The sequence below is a fragment of the Mercenaria mercenaria genome, chromosome 13 (assembly GCF_021730395.1).
Source record: "Mercenaria mercenaria strain notata chromosome 13, MADL_Memer_1, whole genome shotgun sequence".
NCBI classification, from domain to species: domain Eukaryota; kingdom Metazoa; phylum Mollusca; class Bivalvia; order Venerida; family Veneridae; genus Mercenaria; species Mercenaria mercenaria.
The window spans coordinates 41,669,688-41,692,742 of record NC_069373.1 but is presented as its reverse complement, the minus strand read 5'-3'; the positions used below and the strand labels follow the sequence as shown (position 1 = coordinate 41,692,742).

Genomic DNA, 23,055 nt, shown 5'->3' with positions numbered 1-23,055 from the left:
TCATGTAACGGCGGGCAGTTACCCTAACCAGTGTTCCTGGATTCTGTACCAATACAAACCTGTTCTCGGCAAGTAACTGTTAACTTCCCCACATGAATCAGAGGTTGATGACTAATGTTTTCAGACACAATGTCATTTATCAAATTGTCACGGAGAACATAAGCCCTGCCCGAGGTAATCAAGAAGCATATGGCTGAGAGAGAATCTTCCATTTTTCCCAGTTAAGACGGCATTTTTTTGTTTTATGTAAACAGGGTCCTGTTTTTATTACATTATGGACCTATACCTGACATTTTGGTAGCATTTTCAAGGAGATTTGTTTTGCATTTAAAGAAATGATTGCGTAGGTGTGTGTTCATGATACAGCGGTCTTGCCCAGGCGTCGTGATGCGCGGACATCCACTACGTGGTAAATCTCCCGTACGTCCTCTTGCTTGAAAACGTTGCCTAAGGTTTCGACTAGCACGGCTAGGACTACCAACAACCCTAGCAACCTTATTCGTCGCTGTACAAGCATTAAGCATAGCAACGGCACATTCTCGTAAATTTGATGGAATTCCAGGCATATCAAAAAAAGAAGAAAACTGAATATCTTTTTTTTTTTAAATCTTTTTATTTTCAACGTCTTTTTCTTTTTGACAACAAAGTCTATAAAGTCCGACTGAAAGGTTTGAATTTATTGACACAGATTATACTGGTTCGTGCATGCAAGAGGGAATCGAGTTCAACGTTTTCTTTTTGTGTAATGCGTACAGTCCAGTTATAACTGGTTCTATTTGACACATATAATAATAGTTCGCCCGAACATGTCGATATGTAGGCCATTTGACATCTTTATTTCTTTTTACATAACATTAAAAATATGTATAGAAATCGGAAGTTTCTTTTATTGTTCAGTATATAAACCAGGTTTCGTGCAAAAAGTGCTTTTAAAATTAACACATAATATTGAATGGCGAGGTGAATTGTCGGAACTGACGGACAGATTAAAGGGTGGGGTGTGTGAAGGAGGAAGGAATAACGGGTGAAACACCGGTAGAAAACGTCTTAACGAATTACATTCAAAATGATGTAAACAATTTTAGTACTGCTGTTGTAAATATGCATATAATCAAATTAAAATACTTAGATGAAAAGAAAAGCTTGCAAGTTTGTATTAAAATGCTATGTTCTAAAGTATTTTAATCGTTTAGGATGAAGCATTGCATTAACGAAATTTGCGACGAAATTAGTTCACACTATGTCGTATGTAGAAATTTGCGACTTGAAACAACTTGGTTATATTATGTACCATAGATGAAATAAATGTTCTGTAATTACGCCAGACATTGTAACGTATGGAAACGTAACATCGCCACGAGTTTGAAATTCAAAATCTTTAATTTCTGAATTCCTTATTATGAAATTCATTTCACAGAAATGTGTTAAGGGTGTTGGATCATCATTTTTAAAACATAATGTTTAGACACTAAAGAGGTACAATAATCAACAAAATTACATGGTGAAGTTTCGGCGGCATCAATTAGAAAAAAATGACGCCATGTCATTGTTAAGGGGGAATGCGCCTAAGTTGAAGTTATTATGTCTCCCCCAGGAGACATATTGTTTTTGCCCTGTCCGTCCGTCCGTCCGTCCGTCCGTCACACTTCATTTCCGAGCAATAACTGGAGAACCATTTGACCTAGAACCTTCAAACTTCATAGGGTTGTAGGGCTGCTGAAGTAGACGACCCCTATTGTTTTTGGGGTCACTCCGTCAAAGGTCAAGGTCACAGGGGCCTGAACATTGAAAACCATTTCCGATCAATAACTAGAGAATCACTTGATCCAGAATGTTGAAACTTCAAAGGATGATTGGTCATGAAGAGTAGATGACCCCTATTGATTTTGGGGTCACTCCGTCAAAGGTCAAGGTCACAGGGGCCTGAACATTGAAAACCATTTCCGATCAATAACTTGAGAACCACTTGACCCAGAATGTTGAAACTTCAAAGGATGATTGATCATGAAGAGTAGATGACCCCTATTGATTTTGGGATCACTCTGTCAAAGGTCAAGGTCACAGGGGCCTGAACATTGAAAACCATTTCCGATCAATAACTAGAGAACCACTTGACCCTGAATGTTGAAAATTCATAGGATGATTGGTCATGAAGAGTAGATGACCTGTATTGATTTTAGAGTCACTCCGTCAAAGGTCAAGGTCACAGGGGCCTGAACATTGAAAACCATTTCCAATCAATAACTAGAGAACCACTTGACCCAGAATGTTGAAACTTCATAGGATGATTGGTCATAAAGAGTAATTGACCCCTATTGATTTTGGGGTCACTCCATCAAAGGTCAAGGTCACAGGGGCCTGAACATGCAAAACCATTTCCGATCAATAACTAGAGAACCACTTGACCCAGAATATTGAAACTTCATAGGATGATTGTACATGCAAAGTAGATGACCCCTATCGATTTTGGGGTCACTCCATTAAAGGTCAAGGTCACAGGGGCCTGAACATTGAAAACCATTTCCGGTCAATAACTTGAGAACCACTTGACCCAGAATGTTGAACCTTAATAGGATGTTTGGTCATGCAGAGTAGATGACCCCTAACGATTTTGGGTTCACTCTGTGAATGGTCAAGGTCACAGGGGCCCGAACATTGAAAACCATTTCCGGTCAGTAACTTGAGAACCACTTGACCCAGAATGATGAAACTTCATAGGATGATTGGTCATGCAGAGTAGATGACCCCTAACGATTTTAGGGTCACTCTGTAAAAGGTCAAGGCCACAGGGGCCTGAACATGGAAAACCATTTCCAATCAATAACTTGAGAACCTCTCGACCCAGAATGTTGAAACTTCATAGGATGATTGTTCATGCAGAGTAAATGACCCCCTATTGTTTTTGGGGTCACTCCGTTAAAGGTCAAGGTCACAGGGGCCTGAACATTGATAATCAGTTCTGATCAATAACTTGAGAACCACTTGACCCAGAATGTTGAAACTTCATAGGATGATTGAACATGCAGAGTAGATGACCCCTATTGATTTTGGGGTCAGTCTGTTAAAGGTCAAGGTCACAGTGGCCTATTCTTGAAAAATTATTTTTTGGAAATAACTTGAGAACCACTTGACCTACAATGTTGAAACTTAATAGGATGATTGGACAGGCAGAGTAGATGACCCCTATTTATTTTAAGGTCACTTGATCAAAGGTCAAGGTCACAGGAGCCTGAACAGTGACTTGAGAACCACTAGGCCAAGAGTGTTGAAATTTAGCGGGATGACTGGACATGCCAAGTAGATGATCCCTATTGCAGCCAAAAATCGGTGTCTCTTTGATTTTTGCTCCTGACCCCTATTGCCTTCTTGCCTATAGGACTTTGCATTGGGGGAGACATGCGCTTTTTTACAAAAGCATTTTCTAGTTGGGTTCCGTTAAGACATTCCTCATATAATGCGTATTTTACTTTTTTGATATTTCTGTTGTTTTTTTCTCTGCAAATCTTCAAACAAGACCATTGACGTACATGTTTGATGAACCATGATTTCACGTCCGTCAGACTGTTTTCGTAAATCGCTCTATTCATTCAGTAAGAATCGATTTGCTTGTTTCTTAACATATTTCATTTAAAAATGTCTTTAAATCGGTGTATAATTTGTGGAGTTCATTTTAACGTTAAAGAAAAAAAATTACGTTATAGTGACGTTGAGTTTTGAATAAAAAGTTTGTTATAATCTTGTCCCATGTAAAATTCAAACAATAGAATTGGACAAAAAAACTGACATAATGATGAAACTTTATTTTCCGTCGATTGAAGGAATAAAATTAAGGGATGATCGTGTGGCATTGGTCTGTTGATGCATAAAGTGTGGTTTGCTGTGTGTTGTGTGCTAGTCACGTTCTGCTTTCAGCCTCCGCCGCTGGCTAGCCTTCTGGCTGAAAAAGAAGCCGAGTGCGTAAGTTTTTCTTGCCAGTACATAGCCTCCCTGCAGACAAGTCCTTTGCAGTGCCTCCCAGATGGCGCCACACTGTAACTGAACACATTGCGGCCTCAGGTAAAACTGCATGGGTGTAGGAGGAGGTCTGCCCCAAACATTTTGTATGCCAGGCCCATCGGTGTGTGAACACGCCCTTATGCCTATGGACAAACTCCCAGCAATGGGGCAAATGGCCCCTGTGTTCCCAGGGTAGAGTATGAACTCGGAACTAAGGGTTTGGTAAAACCGACAGAAATCTAGAGAGCTGAAGGCAGAAGTGCTGGGCTATTGGCACTCTCTTAACGAACCACAGTACTATGCAATATCGCTATGACAGCCACCCGGTATACAGCAATGTGGTGCTGAATCTCTGAGGTCCCTCCAGGGAGATTCAGTGCCGGACTCTGAGCCTCGACAGAGTCCACCCACAGCTACTAGGGTTCCCTCCTCCAATCCACAGCACGCAAAGAGAAGAAGGAACAAACCAAGCAGGAGAACGAATCAGCATCAGCCTTTCAGGTTGATGCATTAGAATGCGGAGGGTGTCTTCAACAAGAAGGCTGAACTTTAGCATATCCTCCATGAGAAAGACATCAATGTATGTTGCATCCAGGAAACCGTTTTGTCTTTATGTGGAACCAACCTTTCATTATATGATAGCAAAACATTATTATATAGATTAGATTTCCCGTTTTATTTATTCAATATCATATGTATCATTTATGTACTGTATTTTTTTTTATCCCTTTTTGGAATTCCATTTATTATACCTCTCTTTTGTCTACAATGATAAAATCCCATTACCCGAGAAAGAGATATTTTGACTATCAAAAACATTTTCAACCTTTTTGACACGTGACCAAACGAAAGTAGCTGCCAGGTCATGCGACCGCGCTGATATTTCGAATGTCATATAAGGGCAAATAACTGCTTCAATTTTTAAGTGAAATCATGGAATGATTGCCTCCCTTGTACACGTATAGTAGTGATGTAACTATTCAATGTGTAAACAGGCGATTCAGACGACACTAACTGTCAGAAAGAAAAACAAAAGAATTAAAAAACATTTTAACTTTTTATGTACTTAATTTTGTTTGGTATAATATAATGAATATCATAATGCAGCGTGTGTGACATTGATACAGAATTGAAATCGGTATATTTGGTATATATTCTTTAAACGAATAAATAACATGAAAAAATATCCATTATGGAAAGAAATAGTTAAGAAGTCAATTGGCCCTGAATTGAATGTAGATTTTTGTGTCCGCGCAGCTTGTGATGCGAGCCTTAATAAATTCTATCAGATATAAAATGAAATAATGATGCCCTGTAGCATCTGTTACTTCAGTCAGTTGTACAGAGATCACTTACCATACTGTAGGATTGTGGTAATTCTACTAAGTATGTACTAAGTATGTTATTTTCAAGGAAATATACAATTGTCTATGTTGAATGCAAATTAGATGCTGAATGTATTGCTAAACATCTGCTCATGTATTATTCACAAAAAAAGTCATATAAGATATAGTTTATGGCTAACGTTACACAAATATTTAGGTAACGTAAATTATACACGTTTCTGTGCAATAATAACCACGGGACAAGATCATTGAAATAATATCAGGACTCGTTTCGTTCGAAATGAACGATACTCAGAAAGTAAAATGTTTCAAGTCTACCTTAAGACACTTACATGCAATGACGAAAAAACTCTTTTACGCTTGTCGTTGATAATTTGCACATATGATTGACAGAGGCTGTTGTGACTTTCCTATGGGTACTTTAATGCATAATGGCATGAATATTAACGGATTTTATAAGTTAAACAAATATGTTTCGTATATGTATATGACGATGTGTTGATTACACCCGAAAGGAAGTGTTAAGTGTCAGATGCTATAATTAATATTTGTATATAGTACATTTGGAGTATTGTAAAATTTTACTATTTACATCATAATATCCTACTGTTGATCTTGTATTTTGAATTTGCAAGATCATCTTACGGGAAGTAATAAACGTTTAAGATTCGATTAAATACAGTATTCTTAGATTTGCTCTGCTTTTCCATTTGTCTATCTTGTTTATTTTCGTTTCGACCAGAATAGACTTCTTTTGGACAATATTCGGAATTAAACTTATCCCGCATCTTTTCTGATCAATTACGTTGAAGTATATTTGCTATCATTAAAATGATCATGAATACTTAGTATTCTTGTTTTGACAATAAATGAGCCGCGCCATGAGAAAACCAACATAGTTGCTTTGCGACCAGCATGGATCCAGACCATCCGCGCAGTCTGGTCAGGATCCATGCTGTTCGCTTTCAAAGACTATTGTAATTAGAGAAACCATTAGCGAACAGCATGGATCCTGACCAGACTGCGCGGATGCGCAGGCTGGTCTGGATCCATGCTGGTCGCAAAGCCACTATGTTGGTTTTCTCATGGCACGGCTCAAATAAATTATGCTGTTATAAAATATTTTCTCATAAGTAGGTTTTATTACATTTACCAATCTGTATAACTGTATATAAGGCTGTTATACATTTGAAATATGTCAGATTCACCATTAATGTGTATATTTCGTCTTGTAAACTAATTATATCTTACATGTGATTGTGATAAAGGAATAGAAGGTTTATCTATCGATCTATCGATCTATCTATCTATCTAATCGATCGATCGATCGATCGATCCATCCATCCATCCATCTAGTCAAGAATCGTACGCTGCTCAAGCAATTCCTGGTTTCGTATTTACGAGATATTAGGATTTGTGCGAGTATGAGTATATGTGTAAGGTTTCATTGTTAGCTCGACTATTCAAAGAATAGGTAGAGCTTTTGGACTCACCCATGGTTTCACACAATTGTCTATTGTCATGGGCTGATATGCATTGTACAGGTTCCTTAACCCTGTGTTGCAAATCTACAAAATTATGCCCCTTTTTGGACTTTATTTTTCATTCAATTGACAAGGCTGTTGAAAAATAATGAAAAATTAACCCTGACATGTAAAACCAAATTCTGCCGTCAAAATATGTGAACATTTGCGTGGAGCGGGTAATAAACCGGACTAGCCCATGGCAACTAATCTTATGGTCAGATGTTACAAGGCTGGAGCAGTAAGAAACGAAATAGTGAAAATGTATGACCTTGGGATGTGCGTGCGTCTGTGCATGCGTGCTTTGGAATAATATTAAGAGAAACAAAATACAAACATCCTTTACTCTCTTGGAGGGGCGGGTAAGTCAACGGTCATACGTCTGAAATCACAAACTCTAAAATATTTGAACCTGTTGTATAATATTTATCTATGATATTTTACAATAATGATGCTTGTTTTTTTTCTTTCAAGTGTGAAAACTCCGAACTATATACACAATTGCGTATGCATAAATTCTTCATTTTAGCAGTATATTACAACGCAAAACTTGTTTATTAGTACTTTGAATAAGAAAAGGATGAAAAAATAATCATTATTATATAAATAATATATTTAAAGCGATTTTCAAAAATAACATGATCAGAATTTTAAGCAAAGTAGTCGTATTGGCGTATGTTATACATTCTTCTCTTTTGAAAAGAAAACCATCTTTGTCACGTACCACGATTCGTTTCACACCTTTAGTGAGCCTCTGGTGAATGAGATATCAGGAAATCTCCTAAACTAAGTTATGTTGTGATTTTGGGGGTAGTGGTAGCGTACTGTAATTTTACGCGAAAATGAATTCGGTCACCCCATAATTTTATTCCTTTAATTGATGGAAAATAAAGTTTTCATCATCATGTTAATTTTTTTGTCAAATTCTATCGTTTGGGTTTTACATGAGACCAGATAAAAGCAAACTTTTAATCAAAACTCAACGTTAAATTTGTCGCTATGACGTCACTTTAACGTAAATACTCGTCAGATCGGAGCTGGCAATAACCCAGTCGAGCCGAATACTGCATCCCAGATCGAGCTACTATTTTAATAACCGTATTGTATTGATCTGCACTATTTCTAGACAGGGTATTATTCATTACCGCACCTACAATTACCGCACCTAAAATTATATTTCTTTTCCTTCAATTGATTTAGACACTTGAATTTTAATTATTCAACTTCCGCAAAAGTTTACTAGATGTATACTTTGATATACTTTAATTTGATTCGCAATCTAAGATAGTCTGCAGTGCAACTTTCTCCATTGTAACAAGACAAACTGTGTTAAACAGTATGGAAATGGAAACTATTTAAGAAGTAAGTATTTCAATTTACAAATAAATTCGCATCGATTATATGATAATAACTACATGTAATGCGGATGTACTATGTAACATATACAAAGTAAATAGTGAGTTTACAGATATGTAATCATTTATGAGTTCATGTTTGCTCATATTTATACAACAATATTAAAGATATCCAGTGCCAATCTTTTACTATTATTTTTCAGTTTTAGATATTTAAATTAAATGTAGATAATACTCATAAAAAGAATTTAACTTGAATAAATACATAAATTGTGCATTTAGAGCTTCTTTCGTAATTAATTGTCATTTAGTAGCAGTCCTTTGTTAAAGAAAAAAGAAAAATGTAACTTAAATATGCTTCGAATAAATTGTATTGAGAAACACAGGCGTAAAAGCAAGGAAGTAACTTTCGTTACAAAAATAATCAGAAATGCTTTGAATAAGAGCAATTAATTGCACTGTGTTACAAAAACAAGCACAAATGTTTTGAACAAAATTTGTTACAAATACAGACACTATTACATGTAAATCATAAGAGTCAATCCCTGCGGCACAGAAATAGATATAATGCATTGCACACCATTTATTATAAATTAATACAAAACTACATTAATTGGTTGAAAAGACACATATGCATAAGATAGCATACGCATTGATAGCGCAACAGTCGTTGTTTCCTAAAATGACAGAAATGAGAAAAATGACAGCAAAATAGCAAAATGAATTCGATGTCAGTTGCATGTTATTCATTATTTAAGGACTTGAATTATACACAATAAACCAGAATTCTTTGAAAAACCTGTTTTAATTATTTGAAACTGATTCACAAAAACATATTGCATAATACTTTGTTATCAATAACAAGACATTAATAAAATCCCTAACACAAGTTTGGATAGTTTATGGCCGCATCTTTATGACAATAATTGTTTTAGCCTGAATTTTGTCACACGCTGTGACCCAGGCCAAGAAAATGTAATGAAAATTCTAACAACCGAGGACCAAAATTGCCGACACCCTCAAGTAAACTTAAAATTAGCTATGTTTTTGCCATGCACTAAATCCGTACAATAAATTAGCAAGACTATAATAATATTTCTGCCGTGCAAAATTAAACCTACACAATGAAGGATAATACTTTAATAATAGCAAAAATTCAGGTGTGTACAATAAACATGCCACCGGTTAATAACTGTTACTTAATCATTCTTCCGCGCACAATACGCGTAAAGTACTCGGACAACAATTTAGCAATATTTTTGCCATACAATATGGCACAGACAATAGCAAAACACAATGTATCTGTCATGCATAATATCCGGACAATAATTTATCAATATTTTGGCCATACAATATGGCACAGACAATAGCAAAACACAATGTATGTGTCGCGCATAATATCCGGACAATAATTTAGCAATATTTCGGCCATACAATATGGCACAGACAATAGCAAAACACAATGTATCTGTCTTGCATAATACTTGGACAATAATTTAGCAACATTTCGGTCGACACAAACCAATTTCGTGCCAACACTATAGAATTATTCGGCAGTGACAAGCACCCAGCAATTAATCAGGCAATAGCAATTAGCCGGTGCACAATAGCAAAAATTTTAATGGCAATAGCTATATTTAGCACTGTAATGTCCTATCCATGTAAAAATTATAATGCCAAAGAGACACCTAGGAGATACCAAGTATAGCAACAACTTGTGGGCAAAACCCAGTGCTCACAGAAAAAACTAAATTTTGAAATGTAATCGAGCAAGTTCACCAGATCATTGAACATTCCGCCGAAGCGGACCAACAACTCAGTAAAATAATTGCTCAATTATACATCAACCAAAAATAATGCATTTAATACTGTTTTTCCTTATACCTTACAAAAATGATCCCCGGCTGCCAGAATTTTCCGCCACAATAAATTTATTACAACTTCACATTCACAAAATAAATTTATCCCCCAAAATTCAAAGCCGCGAAACTAGTTTGTCTTTTAAAGCGTCTAAAAAATATTCAAGTCCCACCAGTGATAAATGCACCCCATCTAAACGATAAAATCCGGGGGTATCAGTGTCAATGTCTATGGACAACACGTCGCCAATGGGCAAAGCAAGAACTTTTTGGCGACCAAACCTGTTAATACGCCGTCTTTTGCCATCTGCTTTTTTATAAATTTGACCAGTACCCCAATTTAACCTTGGCAAGATGTCACACCAAATGATAACACACTCCGGAAAAGTTGATGCCACATAATTCAAACCTTTGGATATTAAATTGAAAATACGACACAGAGAAAACTTGCTCACATCATTGCCACCCAAATGAATCATGAAAATACTAGGGGGCTTTTGAAAAGCTATCTTTAGCTGAAGGCTGTGAATGAACGAAGACCAGGACATTCCCCTTATACCATACCAGCCCATCTTTTTATCACGTTTCAGATCTGGTTTGCCTGTCTTCACGGCCTGGACACCGGCCCATTGTACAATTGAATCACCGCACAACCAGATATCTGCAGAAGAAGATTTACGAAACATAAAAGCATTTGCCTCACACCTATTTCGATCTATAAACGTATGTAACGCCTATAGGCTCCAGAGTGCCAACGACTTTACTTCATAATTGCATCTGTAGGGATACCCATTGTTGCTAACTGAGTTGCTCTACCAATTCGAAAACTATGTGATCGAATTTTTTCACTGGCAAAACTCGAAGAACACAAACACTTAGATAATACACCAGAAAATTGACATCTGGTAACTGGTTTCATATTGGCATGTATAAATAACGGACCAATACTTTTCGGTCTTACCACAATATAATCATTAAGTGCACATACAGGACACAACTTATCGTTATTTTCACATTTAATCCTAATTGTTGTTTGCAAAGTAGAATGATTTGTTTTTGACATTCTCAGCACTATAGTTAGTTGTGTGTTATCACTTTGGAATGTAACATCTTGATACTGCACAGGTCTATTAAGCTCCAACTGATTTGTCACAACTAATTCACTCACCCTGGACAGACCAAAATATGCTAGTATAAACATAGCCTTGAACAACTTGGACTCGAAAACATCATAACAAATTATTGGTAACAAGGAACAGATTTCGGTTAAAATTTTTAAAGTGACAGGGGCTCTAAGGTCCCTTCTTTTCCTAGACCTACGACAACCTTCCAACAGTTTCCTAATGATAAATACCTCGCCAAAATCTGACCCTTCATTTAACTTATTATAATAAGTTATACCTGCTACATAAGTTGATATTGTATTTGGAGAGAGCCCTTTTTCAAAACAGAATGAAATGAACAATATTACTTGATTCTGAGTTATTGGCCATTGTAACTTTAATTTGTATATAGATCTACTACAAAAGTCTTGAAATGTGACTACTGCTGTTCTATATGTACCCAAGGTGTTAGCTGATAAACTGGCATTCAACAGTTGCTTTGCTCTGGATTGAAGACATTCCACAGATGGGTTGGGAACGGACATGGTTCGAGTTCTGCTTCTGGAGCTAAGTCCCTGAACCTGTTGAGCTGTAAGCGAGATAATGCATCACAAATGAGATTTTTCGAACCTTCAACAAGTTGAGCTCTAATCAAAGTATTGTTATCCAAACATGCCAGAGTCAATAACCTTAAAATACACATAACATTATCTGACCTCGATGTCATTGTATTGATAATATGAACTACAGCCATGTTATCGCAGTTGAACTTAATCTTTTTGTTTTGAAACTGACTACCCCAAATGTGCAAAGACACCAATATTGGGAACAACTCCAGTGCCGTTATGTCTTTAGTTATGTCAGCACTATGCCAGTCAGCAGGCCAAGGTGCATATGACCATTGTCCCTGAAAGTAAATACCAAATCCCAGGTTGGGACCACCAGCGCTATCGGTATACAAATTCATATCAACATTTGACAACCAATACCTGTCATGAAAAACAGAAATTCCATTGAAAGCTTTGAAAAATTTTAACCACATAGCAAGATCTAATCTTACACCCTTACTAATGCGCAGATGATGATGTGGCATTGTTAAGCCGCAAATAGAATTAATAAGCCTTCTACAAAAAGGTCTGCCAACTGCTATAGCCCTACAACAAAAATTTAAATAGCCAATCAAAGATTGCATTTCTCTCAGTGTAGTTTTCTGTTCCCCAATTAGATCTTCTATTTTCTTAATGACTTCTTCCACTTTACTTTGAGGAATACGCACCACCATCTGCACTGTATCAATTTCTAAACCCAGAAATATAATGACCTCACAAGGACCTTCTGTTTTTTCTTGTGCTAATGGAACACACAGAGAATTAGCACAGTCAAGAAAGATTTGCATGACAATCTTGCATGATGCATATGATTTATCACCTTCCAAAAAAATCATCTAAATAATGAATAAGTTTTCCAGACTTCAGTAGTATTAGAAATACCGATTTTGAAACAATTTACCCCCCCCCCCCCGACCCCTTGTCCCTATTCTATAAGTGGACTTTAACCTTGCCCTAAACTTAAAATACTAACTTAGTACCCTTGATACCCTTAAAATCTTTTAAATCTTTAGTTAAACCGAATGAAAACCTTTGGTTTAACCAAAAAAAACATTTAGTCTTTGGTCCGGACTGACCAATGCCGGACAATTTAAAATCCACAGGTTTTAAACCCAGCAATTAACCCAACCCTAAACTTATAATACTAACTCGCGAAGCTAAAACCTTCGGGGTCTTTGACCCAGTCAGACCTACAGTCTTCGGTTGCACTCGGTACACTTGTACCCTCAAAATCTAACGACACCGATGTCGTTTTCTTTAACAAGTTTATCAATCAATATCGTTTGTAAAGCGACACCGGTGTCGTTTTATTGGATTTATTTTCATTCATAAAACCGATATGTTTACATTTGTAGTACAATTCGTTTAAACTTCCTTGTGATCGATTTACGTTTTACAGCTGATTTAATATAAATGTCAAAGGTAAATTAAGTGCATTTTTTAAAAATGATAATGTGGGAAACCACAAATTCAACCAATCAAAAGCCTGCCATTTTTCTGCCAAGTTGGCAGACACTGCCACATTCCTGCCACTTGGCAAAACTTTGGCAAAACTTTGGCAGATTATATTTATTAATAAAATGTAAGGTATTTGATCTTATTTTCAATTAGTAAGTATATTATTAGGGTACACATAGTAATTAATTAAAGTTTTTAACTCAAAAGTTTGTTTCTATCAGGCAATACGGATTCATATTTATCCAATACAGGTTCATCCGATATGTAGAATCTAATGTAACTATCCCTCATAAGTGAAAATGTTACTTCTGTAGATGTTGAATCGTCATAAGGATGAATGTCAAACATTGTCCCTTGTTTTAGATAAATTTTAATTTTTTTCTTATACATAGATATTAACTGATCAGTGTCAAAGTCCTCATCTGCCTCAGCTGCTATATTTACATTATCAAATATATCAAAAAATACAGCATCATCCTGAAACCTATTATTCCGCCACCTAAATATAAAATGTGATATTGGGCTTTTAGTCGGTTTATACGATTCACCTATAGGGATCGAACCCGTTAATAAAATCTTAATATCTATTATATAAATTCCAGGTTTTTTAACTATAAACACACCACTCAAAAGCACATCTAGTACATCTATTTTATGTTTTTGGTTTGTGTTTATAAAATCTCTATAATCTACGGTAATTCCATATCCAACTTCAAATACATTTAAATAGTTCAAACCGGCCATATTTTTATATGTTGAATATATCCAGGCACCACGACGGTCAAAATACTTTTTCATTTGTATGTAATCAAAAGGAGATTTATAATAGTATTCAAAGAGAAACACTTCACGTCCCACTTCTCTAGTTTTTCTTCTATTTTCCTGTCTTTCTTTTTAAGTTTAAGAATTATTTCAGCTAAATCATCAAGTCGTTTTGTTGTGGCAACTTCAGAAGCAGATAGATTGTCAACAGTATTCTTTGTTCTAGCTAATTGTGTTTCTTGTTTTAAAAAAACATTTTTTACTTTTGTAATTTCTTCAGCATTAGTGGTAATTTCTTCGACATTAGCGGTTATTGCTTTAGTATTAGCAGTAATTACTTGGGTATTAGCAGTGATTGATTCTCCTTGTTTAGCTGATATTTCAACTACAGAGTCCAAATCATTTATTATTATTTTAATTTTATCATTAAATTTATCATTAAATTCATTAATATCTTTTTGTAATAAACCTTTAAGTTTACTTAACTCTTCGTATTTTATATTGTGACGTGTATCAACATTATTAATCATGTCTACAAGTTGTTTCTTCAAATTTTCTAGCTGATCATTAATTATGTTAATTGCTTCAGTATTAGCAGTAATTAACTCTCCTTGTTTAACTGATTTTTCAACTACAAAGTCCAGTTCATTTTTATGTTCTTCAACTTTAGCATTAAGCTGCGTCATATCTTCTTGTAATTTTTTTGTAATATTACTTAAGTCTGCATACTTTAAATTGTGACGGTTGTCAACAATACTAATCCAATTTCGAATTTGTTTTTTAAAGTCATCTATTTTAGAATTTAGCTCTTTTTTAAAGTCCTCTAATGCTGTGTCATGATCATCACCTCTTTGTGAAGCTGCCTTTTCCAGTTCAGATTTATATTCTGCAAGTTTATTTGAAATTAATTCTAATAAATCTTTATGCTTATTTTCAGTTTCAGTATTTAGTTTATTTATTTCTGTTCTGATTTCTAACTGATACATATTTTGTAACTTTTTCTCAGCTTCAATAATCTTGTCTTTTAGTTCTTCATGTTTAATCATACTATCTTTTAATTCTTGAATTTGGGTGAATAAAATGTTTAAATTAACTCGAAATACTTCTTTTATGTTATCATCTGTCAAATCAGATTTCTCTTCAAGTTCTTTAATAGAATCAACCATAGCTTTCATTTCTTCTTCAATTTTACCTTGTAATTCAACTATTAATAATGAATTCTTTTTAAAATCTTTTGCTAATTCTTCAATATTCTTTACTTCTGCTTCTAGTGTTTGTTTTATACTTTTGACATCTTCAAGTTTATAGTCATCTATTACACTTTGAATTTTTCTATACAAAAAACCGTCTTGGAACTACATCGGTGGATTTATCTGGATTTCCTAGGTTGATTATTTTATTACCTCCCATATCTAATGCTCTGTTCATTGTGTTATCAAGTTCCTTATTTCTGTGAAGATATGATTCCATGTCCTTTCTAAGTTTTTTGTATTGTTTTTTAGTAGCATAATCACTTAAATCAATATCAAATTTAACTTTACTTATACTTTCAGGTTCACTTATTTGTTTTACATCATTAAAAACTCCCATCTATATAATTCCTGTAAAGTTTTTTCTTAAAAACTTCCTTGGTTTGTCAATATATAAGAAATCATATTTTGATTTGTTGCATTAGCAAAGAGTTAGGGTTAATATTTTGTTCATTACAAATCATATCATTTTCTCGTTTACCTGGACTTTCAAATAAAATATAATGTGAACAGTTAATTCGAATATCTTTTGGTGTTTTATAGTAAGACTGACTTAGATAAATAACACAACAGTTTTTGTGTCGTCCTTGAATAAAGTATTTTGTTATTTTATTTTGAACTTTTTTATCTTCACAAACAAAATCATCAAATATTACTACTTTTTGTTTTCTGATTCAAGATTCTCACAAGGTTCAATTTGGTTGGAATCAGCCGAATATTCAAGTATTTCGTTTGGATCTACTTTAATTTTTTGCAATTTGGCTTAAGTTGTTAATTAAATCTTGATATTTAGATTGTTCTAGGTTTTTAGCATACAAGTATAATTTATCATAATATATAAGAGGTTTTCGAAGTATATGCATTAATGTATTTGTTTTTCCAGATCCAGAAGATCCACATATTAACATTCTAAAACATGAATCTGGCATAAAAGGATATTGCTTAAATTGTTTAAAGTTATTGGATTTATCACTTTTTGTATCATAATTTGGAATTTCCATTTATATAATATTACATTATTTTACATTATTTTACAATATCTTACATTATCTTACATTATCTTACATTATTATATAAATGCAATCAAAACTTAATGAAATAAGAATAAGAAAAAACTTAATCGGGCAAAAGATGAGAGCTCTTAGAGAAGAAATAATGAGAGAAAAAATTAAGAAAGCTACAAATCGGGATATGTACACTGAAATTTATAAGCCAATTACTGAAGGAATAGAAAGTCAAAAAGAACAATTATCAAGTCAGTTAAAAGCATTACCTGGAATTAAGGAGCAATTAGCGTTATTAGGTGATGAAATGAAAGACATACAAACATACCAGGGTTTACCACAGCTATTCCAAGAACCACCACCATTATTACCATCAAAACCGGCTCCCTATACATCAATAAATTGGGGAGATGAATTTCGGGAATTAGAAGATTATGGAAGAGAAAAGATGGGAATAACTGAAACAACTGATGATACAACTGAAGAATTTCCTGAAATTGTTGGAACAAGACCGAAAGCAAAGGAAATACCTACAGTAGATTTAGATGCTTTTCTGGATAATAATGTTATAGAAAAATATGAATATTCCAAACCGTCTGAAATATTTGACCTTTTAAATGCAAATATACTTCATCCTAATAAAATAAATAAAGACGATCTTAAAGATACAATAAATAATGTTACTGAAGATATTAAAAAATTAAATGGTTCAATAACTGGCAAATCAAATTCAAAAAATCCAATAAGCAAAAGAAGTAAAGAATTAAAACATGATCAAGGTGAACTTATAAAGTACAAAGACCGGTTAAATAATATTCTTGGTATGGCTTCTACATACGGACAAGGAATAAAACATCATAACCCATATAAAGTTTCGCCAAATGGACAATATGGTAATTTAATTATTAACTTAAATAAACTTTATGGTCAAAATAAATTAATTGCTAAGGATAGAATAACTGGAAAGGTAGTAATTAACACTAAAGTAGATGATGATTTAATTGATTTAATTAATAAAAGATATAACAATAATAAAAAAACATTCAATTCATTCAAGAAAAATATACAAAGAATTAACAGAAAAATCAGGATTGCCTATCAATAAAAGATCTATGAAATTTAAAAGAGTAATTAGGGGACAAGGTTATGACGTTTGTCCATGTAATCCGAAAGAATTGGTTAATGACCTGGAGTTAATTTGTGGTTCAATTGATGCTGGAAATAATAATGAAGAACTAAAACTGAAGGTATTAGAATAATTGATGAACTATTAAAAATGAATTCACTCTTACCAAAACAACATGAAATGTTATATAAAAATTATTTTTCTTGAATTTACACTTTTATTAAAGTTTTAAAACTTTAGTTTTTAATTAAAAAGATATGTTTAATAATTATATAAATGGAACAAAAAATAGTATTAAGTTCTGAAACAGTTAAAGATAATAACAAAAATACTCCGAGTGATTTTACAATCAGATTTAGTCGTTCTTTAATTTTAGATAAAAATAAAACTTATGTTGTTGGTTTGGATAGTATTAACACTATGACCTATTCTTGGCATAATATTAGTGATGAATATGACAATAAAAGAATTCGTTATCATAATGGTAAGGATTGGAAAGATATTATATTTACAAATGGTTCTTACAGTTACACAGATATTAATAATTATATTAGGGAAACATTAATAAGTAATGGTGATTATGAATTTGATAAATCAGAAATTGCTCCAATAAGTTTGGAATTTGATTTAAGTAGTTTTAAGATTTTGATTTCAATTACAGATAATTTTAAGTTGGATTTGGAAACATCAAATTTTCATACATTGCTTGGATTTGAGAAAAAAAAATGGAAAATACTGAATGGGGAACTACAACACCAAATATAACTAACTCTGTGGATACAATTTACATTCATTGTGATCTTATTGATAATTCACTTGTTGATGGTAATTTCAGTGATATTATCTATGCTTCAAGTACTGCAGATTTAACAAGAGCTTATCCGTTTACAAAAGAACCACAAAGAGTTGGATATTCTGAAATTAATAAATATATTATAAATTCAATTAGAATATATATTACAGATGTATTCGGTAGAATAATTAATTTTAATGAGGTTGAAACAAGTTTTACACTAATTTTAAAAGAAATTAATTAAAACTAAAGTTTTAAAACTTTTATTATGAAATTATAAATTTTAGTTTTATATAATGTACAAAAAAGTTTATGACAAAAATAAAGGAATATTTATTTATGTTGATGCTCACACGGGAAAAGAAATCATACACGGTACAGGTATCTTTGACACTTTAACAAAATTGCTTTCAAGTGGAGTTGCATCTTCAATTAGCACAGCTGGAAAAAAAGCTTTGGAAACAGCAGGAAAAGCAGCACTAGAAAGTGGAACAAAAAAGGTTGGAACAGAAGTTGGAAATTTAGCTGCTGATAAAATTGTTGAAAAATTTAAAAAGAAACCTGCTCCAGCAGTTGGTAATTTAATTGCTAAGGAATTACAAGAAAAGAATAACAGTAAAAATAATAATAAAAATAATAATGATAATGAGGAGGATATTCATATGAGAATAAATAGAATATTGTCAGGATCTGGAACATGTAAACGTATTAACAGATTAATTTATAAAAACTAAAGTTTTAACTTTAATAAAAACTAAAGTTTTAACTTTAATAAAAAATAAAATAATATATAATATATACATGTTTAGAACAAAACAATATTGTGAAAGATATGAATTAACTCCTATTCAATTAGATACAGCTTTAATATCTGTCCTGGGAAATAATGTTAAGCAACAAAAAAACGGATATCACTTTACAATTAATGATAGAAGTTCATATTTTGATTGGTTTAATGGTTATTTTGAAGTAAGTTTTAAAGTAAATAAGCTTGCTAATGGTAATAATTATGGTGATGGAGATCAAATTGCTTTAATTAATAATGCAGCTTCATTAATTGATCAATTAGTGGTTAAACAAAATGGAAAAATTGTTTATGATTGTAATAATTTATACAAAGTAATAAATGTAAAGGATTTAGTTGAATTGTCTGAAGATTATGCAAAATCAACTGGAACAAATGAATTTATCTATTTAGATATAAATGATAATGCTGAAAGCAGAAAAACCGAAGATAAATATAATTCTGGTTTTGCTTCTAGGAAGGCATTAATCCAAGGTGGTAAAGAAGTAAATGCTAAAATTCCATTAAATAATTATTCATTTTTTCAGGGTTTAGAAACTTATATTTTACCTCCAAGTCAAATTCAAATAACACTACAGCTGACAGATGATGATGAATTAATTTTTAGAGCTAATGCTGCTGATGCTGGTAGAGTAATTGTAACAAAATTAATTCTATGGGTTCCACGTTTAATTTTCAATGAATTTGGACTTAATCTAATTTCTGAAAGATTTACAAAAGCAAGATGGTCATACCTTCGGGAAATGATGACGCAATCAACTGATACACAACAGATTAATACAACTTTTAGAATAACGGCTGGTGTAACAAAACCACAACATGTATTTGTTTATTTACAACGACCTGATAAAAGTAATGCACAAATACAAAATCCACATTTATTAGATACATTTAAACTTAATGCAGCAGATGATGATTATAATTGTATTTTGGGTTCTTGTCGTCTTGAAGTTGGTAATGGTGTTTTTTATCCAGAAACAGAATACACAAGTATATCAAGAATATATGATGATGTAATTAATTATTATTATAAACAAAATAACAAGACAACTGGAAGTCTCTTAAATCGATCAAATTTTCAAAGTTTGGATTTGTTCATTTTAACTTGGAATATAAAAAGGAAGTAACTACAGAAGATCCTAAGCAGATTACATTAATAATTAAGTTAACTACACTTCCCACTGCAAGATATCGTATTTACGCAATTGTATTATATGAGGAAACAGTTGAAATAAATACTTTTGGAAATGAACTTGTTATTGTTTAAATAAAATAAATATAAATTATATATAATGACATCAAATTATATTGAATATAAAGTTAACCTTACAGATGGACAAAAGAAAAATTTAGCACAAGCTTATAATAATAAAATTCCACATACTTTTAGATTAAAACATGAACAATTACGTGGAAACTTCCCTTTACTTTTAACAAAAACACAAATTAATCAAATTAAAAAAGCTGTTGCAAATAATAAGGGATTAGAAATTACAATTTCAAAGAAACAAATGTCCAGTCAAGGTCAAGATGGTGGATTTTTAGGAGCTTTGGCTGGTTTGTTAGGAAAAACAATTCTTCCAATGGCAGCAAAAATAGCTCCAAAAATATTAGCCCCTCTAGGCATTGGGGCCCTTTCCGGACTGGCCAGTACTGGTGTTAGTAAAATACTTGGAAATGGTATGATTTCAGTAGCTAATGATAAGAGAAATATAATATCACCATATCTTACACCTAATCAAAGAAAGCAACTAGTAGGATCTGGAGTGATTAAATTAACACAAAAACAAAAACAAGACGGCGGGTTTTTAGGCATGTTGGCTGCTAGTCTAGGGATATCTTTGATTACATCTTTGTTAAGTGGAAAAGGACTACAGATTGATTCACAACGGAGACCTTACAGACGAATTCCTATAGTAAAAAAAATAAAATTTATAAACAAACCAATATCCAACTTTGAAATTGAACAATGGGCAAAACAATTAAAAATTAAAAACTTTAGGGGTGTATTTAGTAGAAATAATTTATTAAAATTAAAAGTAAAGGACGAGTGTGGAATAATCAATTTAGATGACTCTGTTGGTCCTGGAACACATTGGGTTTGTTACTTTAATACTTTGTATTTCGATCCATTTGGACTTCCTCCGCCGAAAGAAGTAATTAAGTATATACCAAATGTAAAATACAACAATGTTCAATATCAAGACAAAACAAGTATGCTTTGCGGATATTATTGTTTATTTTTCATTAAAATGTTACAAGATAAAGTACCGTTGTATGATTTATTGTATAAAATACTAAAAATTAATAATGTAAAACAAAATGAACAAACTATTATAAATTATTTTAACCAATAAGGACATTTATTTAACTGGAATAATTAATATAATGGGAATATTCAATAATATAAATGAAAAAGTAAATAAAATAGAAAGATGGACGTCAGTCCTTGAGAGCTGGAAGCTCACACAAATTAAAAGAAAACCTCCATTGTTTTTAACATGTTATATCCAAGATACCGATGGTGGATTATTTCAATGGAAAACTGTAAATGCTAGTCCTGGTTTAGTTCAAAATGGTAATAATGTAACAATTAAACAAAATTGCATCTTAATTATTCTTGTTGATGCAATTAAATTAGATAAAGGAGAAGCTAAATTACAACTAAAAAATAAAGAAAATGTAATTCTTCAAAGTTATAATGTAAAAAATAATAGAAAAAATGAATCTATTTCTATTAATTATGCAAATGAATTTAAAATAAATGATGTTATTTATATTAATTTTTTAAACGTTATGAATATTCAGTTAACAATTTATGGTTCTATAATTTAAGTTTTAATTAATTTAAGAATAAGCTAATGTATCAATACCATTATCAAGAATATATCTTTTATCGTCATAGCATGATAAAGATGTTTTATTTATAACATAACTGGAAAGATTGTGTTTATTAGAACGAATAACTTTAAAGGTGTGATTACTTTGGGTTGAATTAAACAAAGTATCTTTGTAATTTTTATGAACTATTGTTTTCTTAACAACAAGTTTTTTAATTCCTTTACATTTTTTAACATTTACTTCATTTTCTAATAAATAAGAATACATTTTACTTCTTAATCCGACAAATTCAACAATGGGAATGCCGGCAGCTTCATGTTTAAATTTTCCAATTACTTTTTTATTATTATCAAAATAAAATTTTGATTTACTACCGTAATCACTATTATCAAATAAATCTTTGTCCTTATAAAAATCCTCATATGCATCTTTGGTTTTTATTTCATAACATAATGAATCAGTGTCAGTGAATAGTAATTTACAATTACCCTCATACTTTTCCTTAATGTAATTATAATGAAAATCATACATTAAATATTTTGATAAATCTAGAATGCACATTCCAACATAACAAGGTCTGTTTAATAACAAACTTTCTTTTATTCTATGAATACCAAACAAATTCTTGTTAAACATCGTTGAACTAACAAATGAAGGTTTGGCTATGTATTTTAATAAAATATTTTCATCATGTGTTAATTTAATATTAACCCTCTTGCATAAATTCTCCATCGTCTTACCGAACACAGAATTGTTCATTAACTTAAAAAAGTCCTTTTCAAATGAATTTTTTGCTTTAGATCTTTTTTGAGTATTAAAATCAATATACTTTTTTAACCAAGGACTTTCATCAAAAGTTAATATTTTGTGTATTTTTGTTACTTTTAACCCTAATTGTGTATATAGTTCAAGATTTTTAAAATGAACTACATAATTTTGTTTTTTCATTAAAGTTGGAACTAATTTTTTTACATTACTTTTTCCTATTTCAAATTCTGTTTTAATATTTTTACTATAATCAGAAAGCCATTGATCTAATATTTTAATTTTTTTAGGAGCTAAAGGATAATCGTTGTGGGTTTTATGTAATTCTTTTGGATATTCAAGATCACATTCAACTATAAAGTTACTTTTACCTTTTGCAATTAATTTCTTAAATTGTTTTTCGGATATAAATTTAAAGTTTCCAGAGGGTAAAGGTTGACACATAGCCCAACCGTAAAGGT

At 32.3% G+C, this 23,055-nt stretch overlaps 2 protein-coding genes across 3 annotated transcripts in view; one reads left to right on the top strand and one right to left on the bottom strand.

Annotated features, from left to right (window-relative positions):
- The first annotated feature begins 8,105 nt into the window (after positions 1-8,105).
- Positions 8,106-23,055, top strand: part of LOC123528623 (hepatocyte growth factor receptor-like) — a 48,062-nt gene continuing 33,112 nt past the window's right edge. Inside the window, exon 1 of one of the 2 annotated variants that reach the window (XM_045308475.2) lies at positions 8,106-8,227. The gene's annotated coding sequence lies outside the window, so the exon portion shown is untranslated. The remainder of the gene's footprint in view (positions 8,228-23,055) is intronic. The other variant, XM_045308472.2, reaches the window with a different exon arrangement.
- On the bottom strand, positions 11,670-12,578 carry LOC128547723 (uncharacterized). The gene has a single exon (XM_053520836.1). It carries the CDS (start codon positions 12,576-12,578, stop codon positions 11,670-11,672), a length of 909 nt encoding a protein of 302 aa, XP_053376811.1.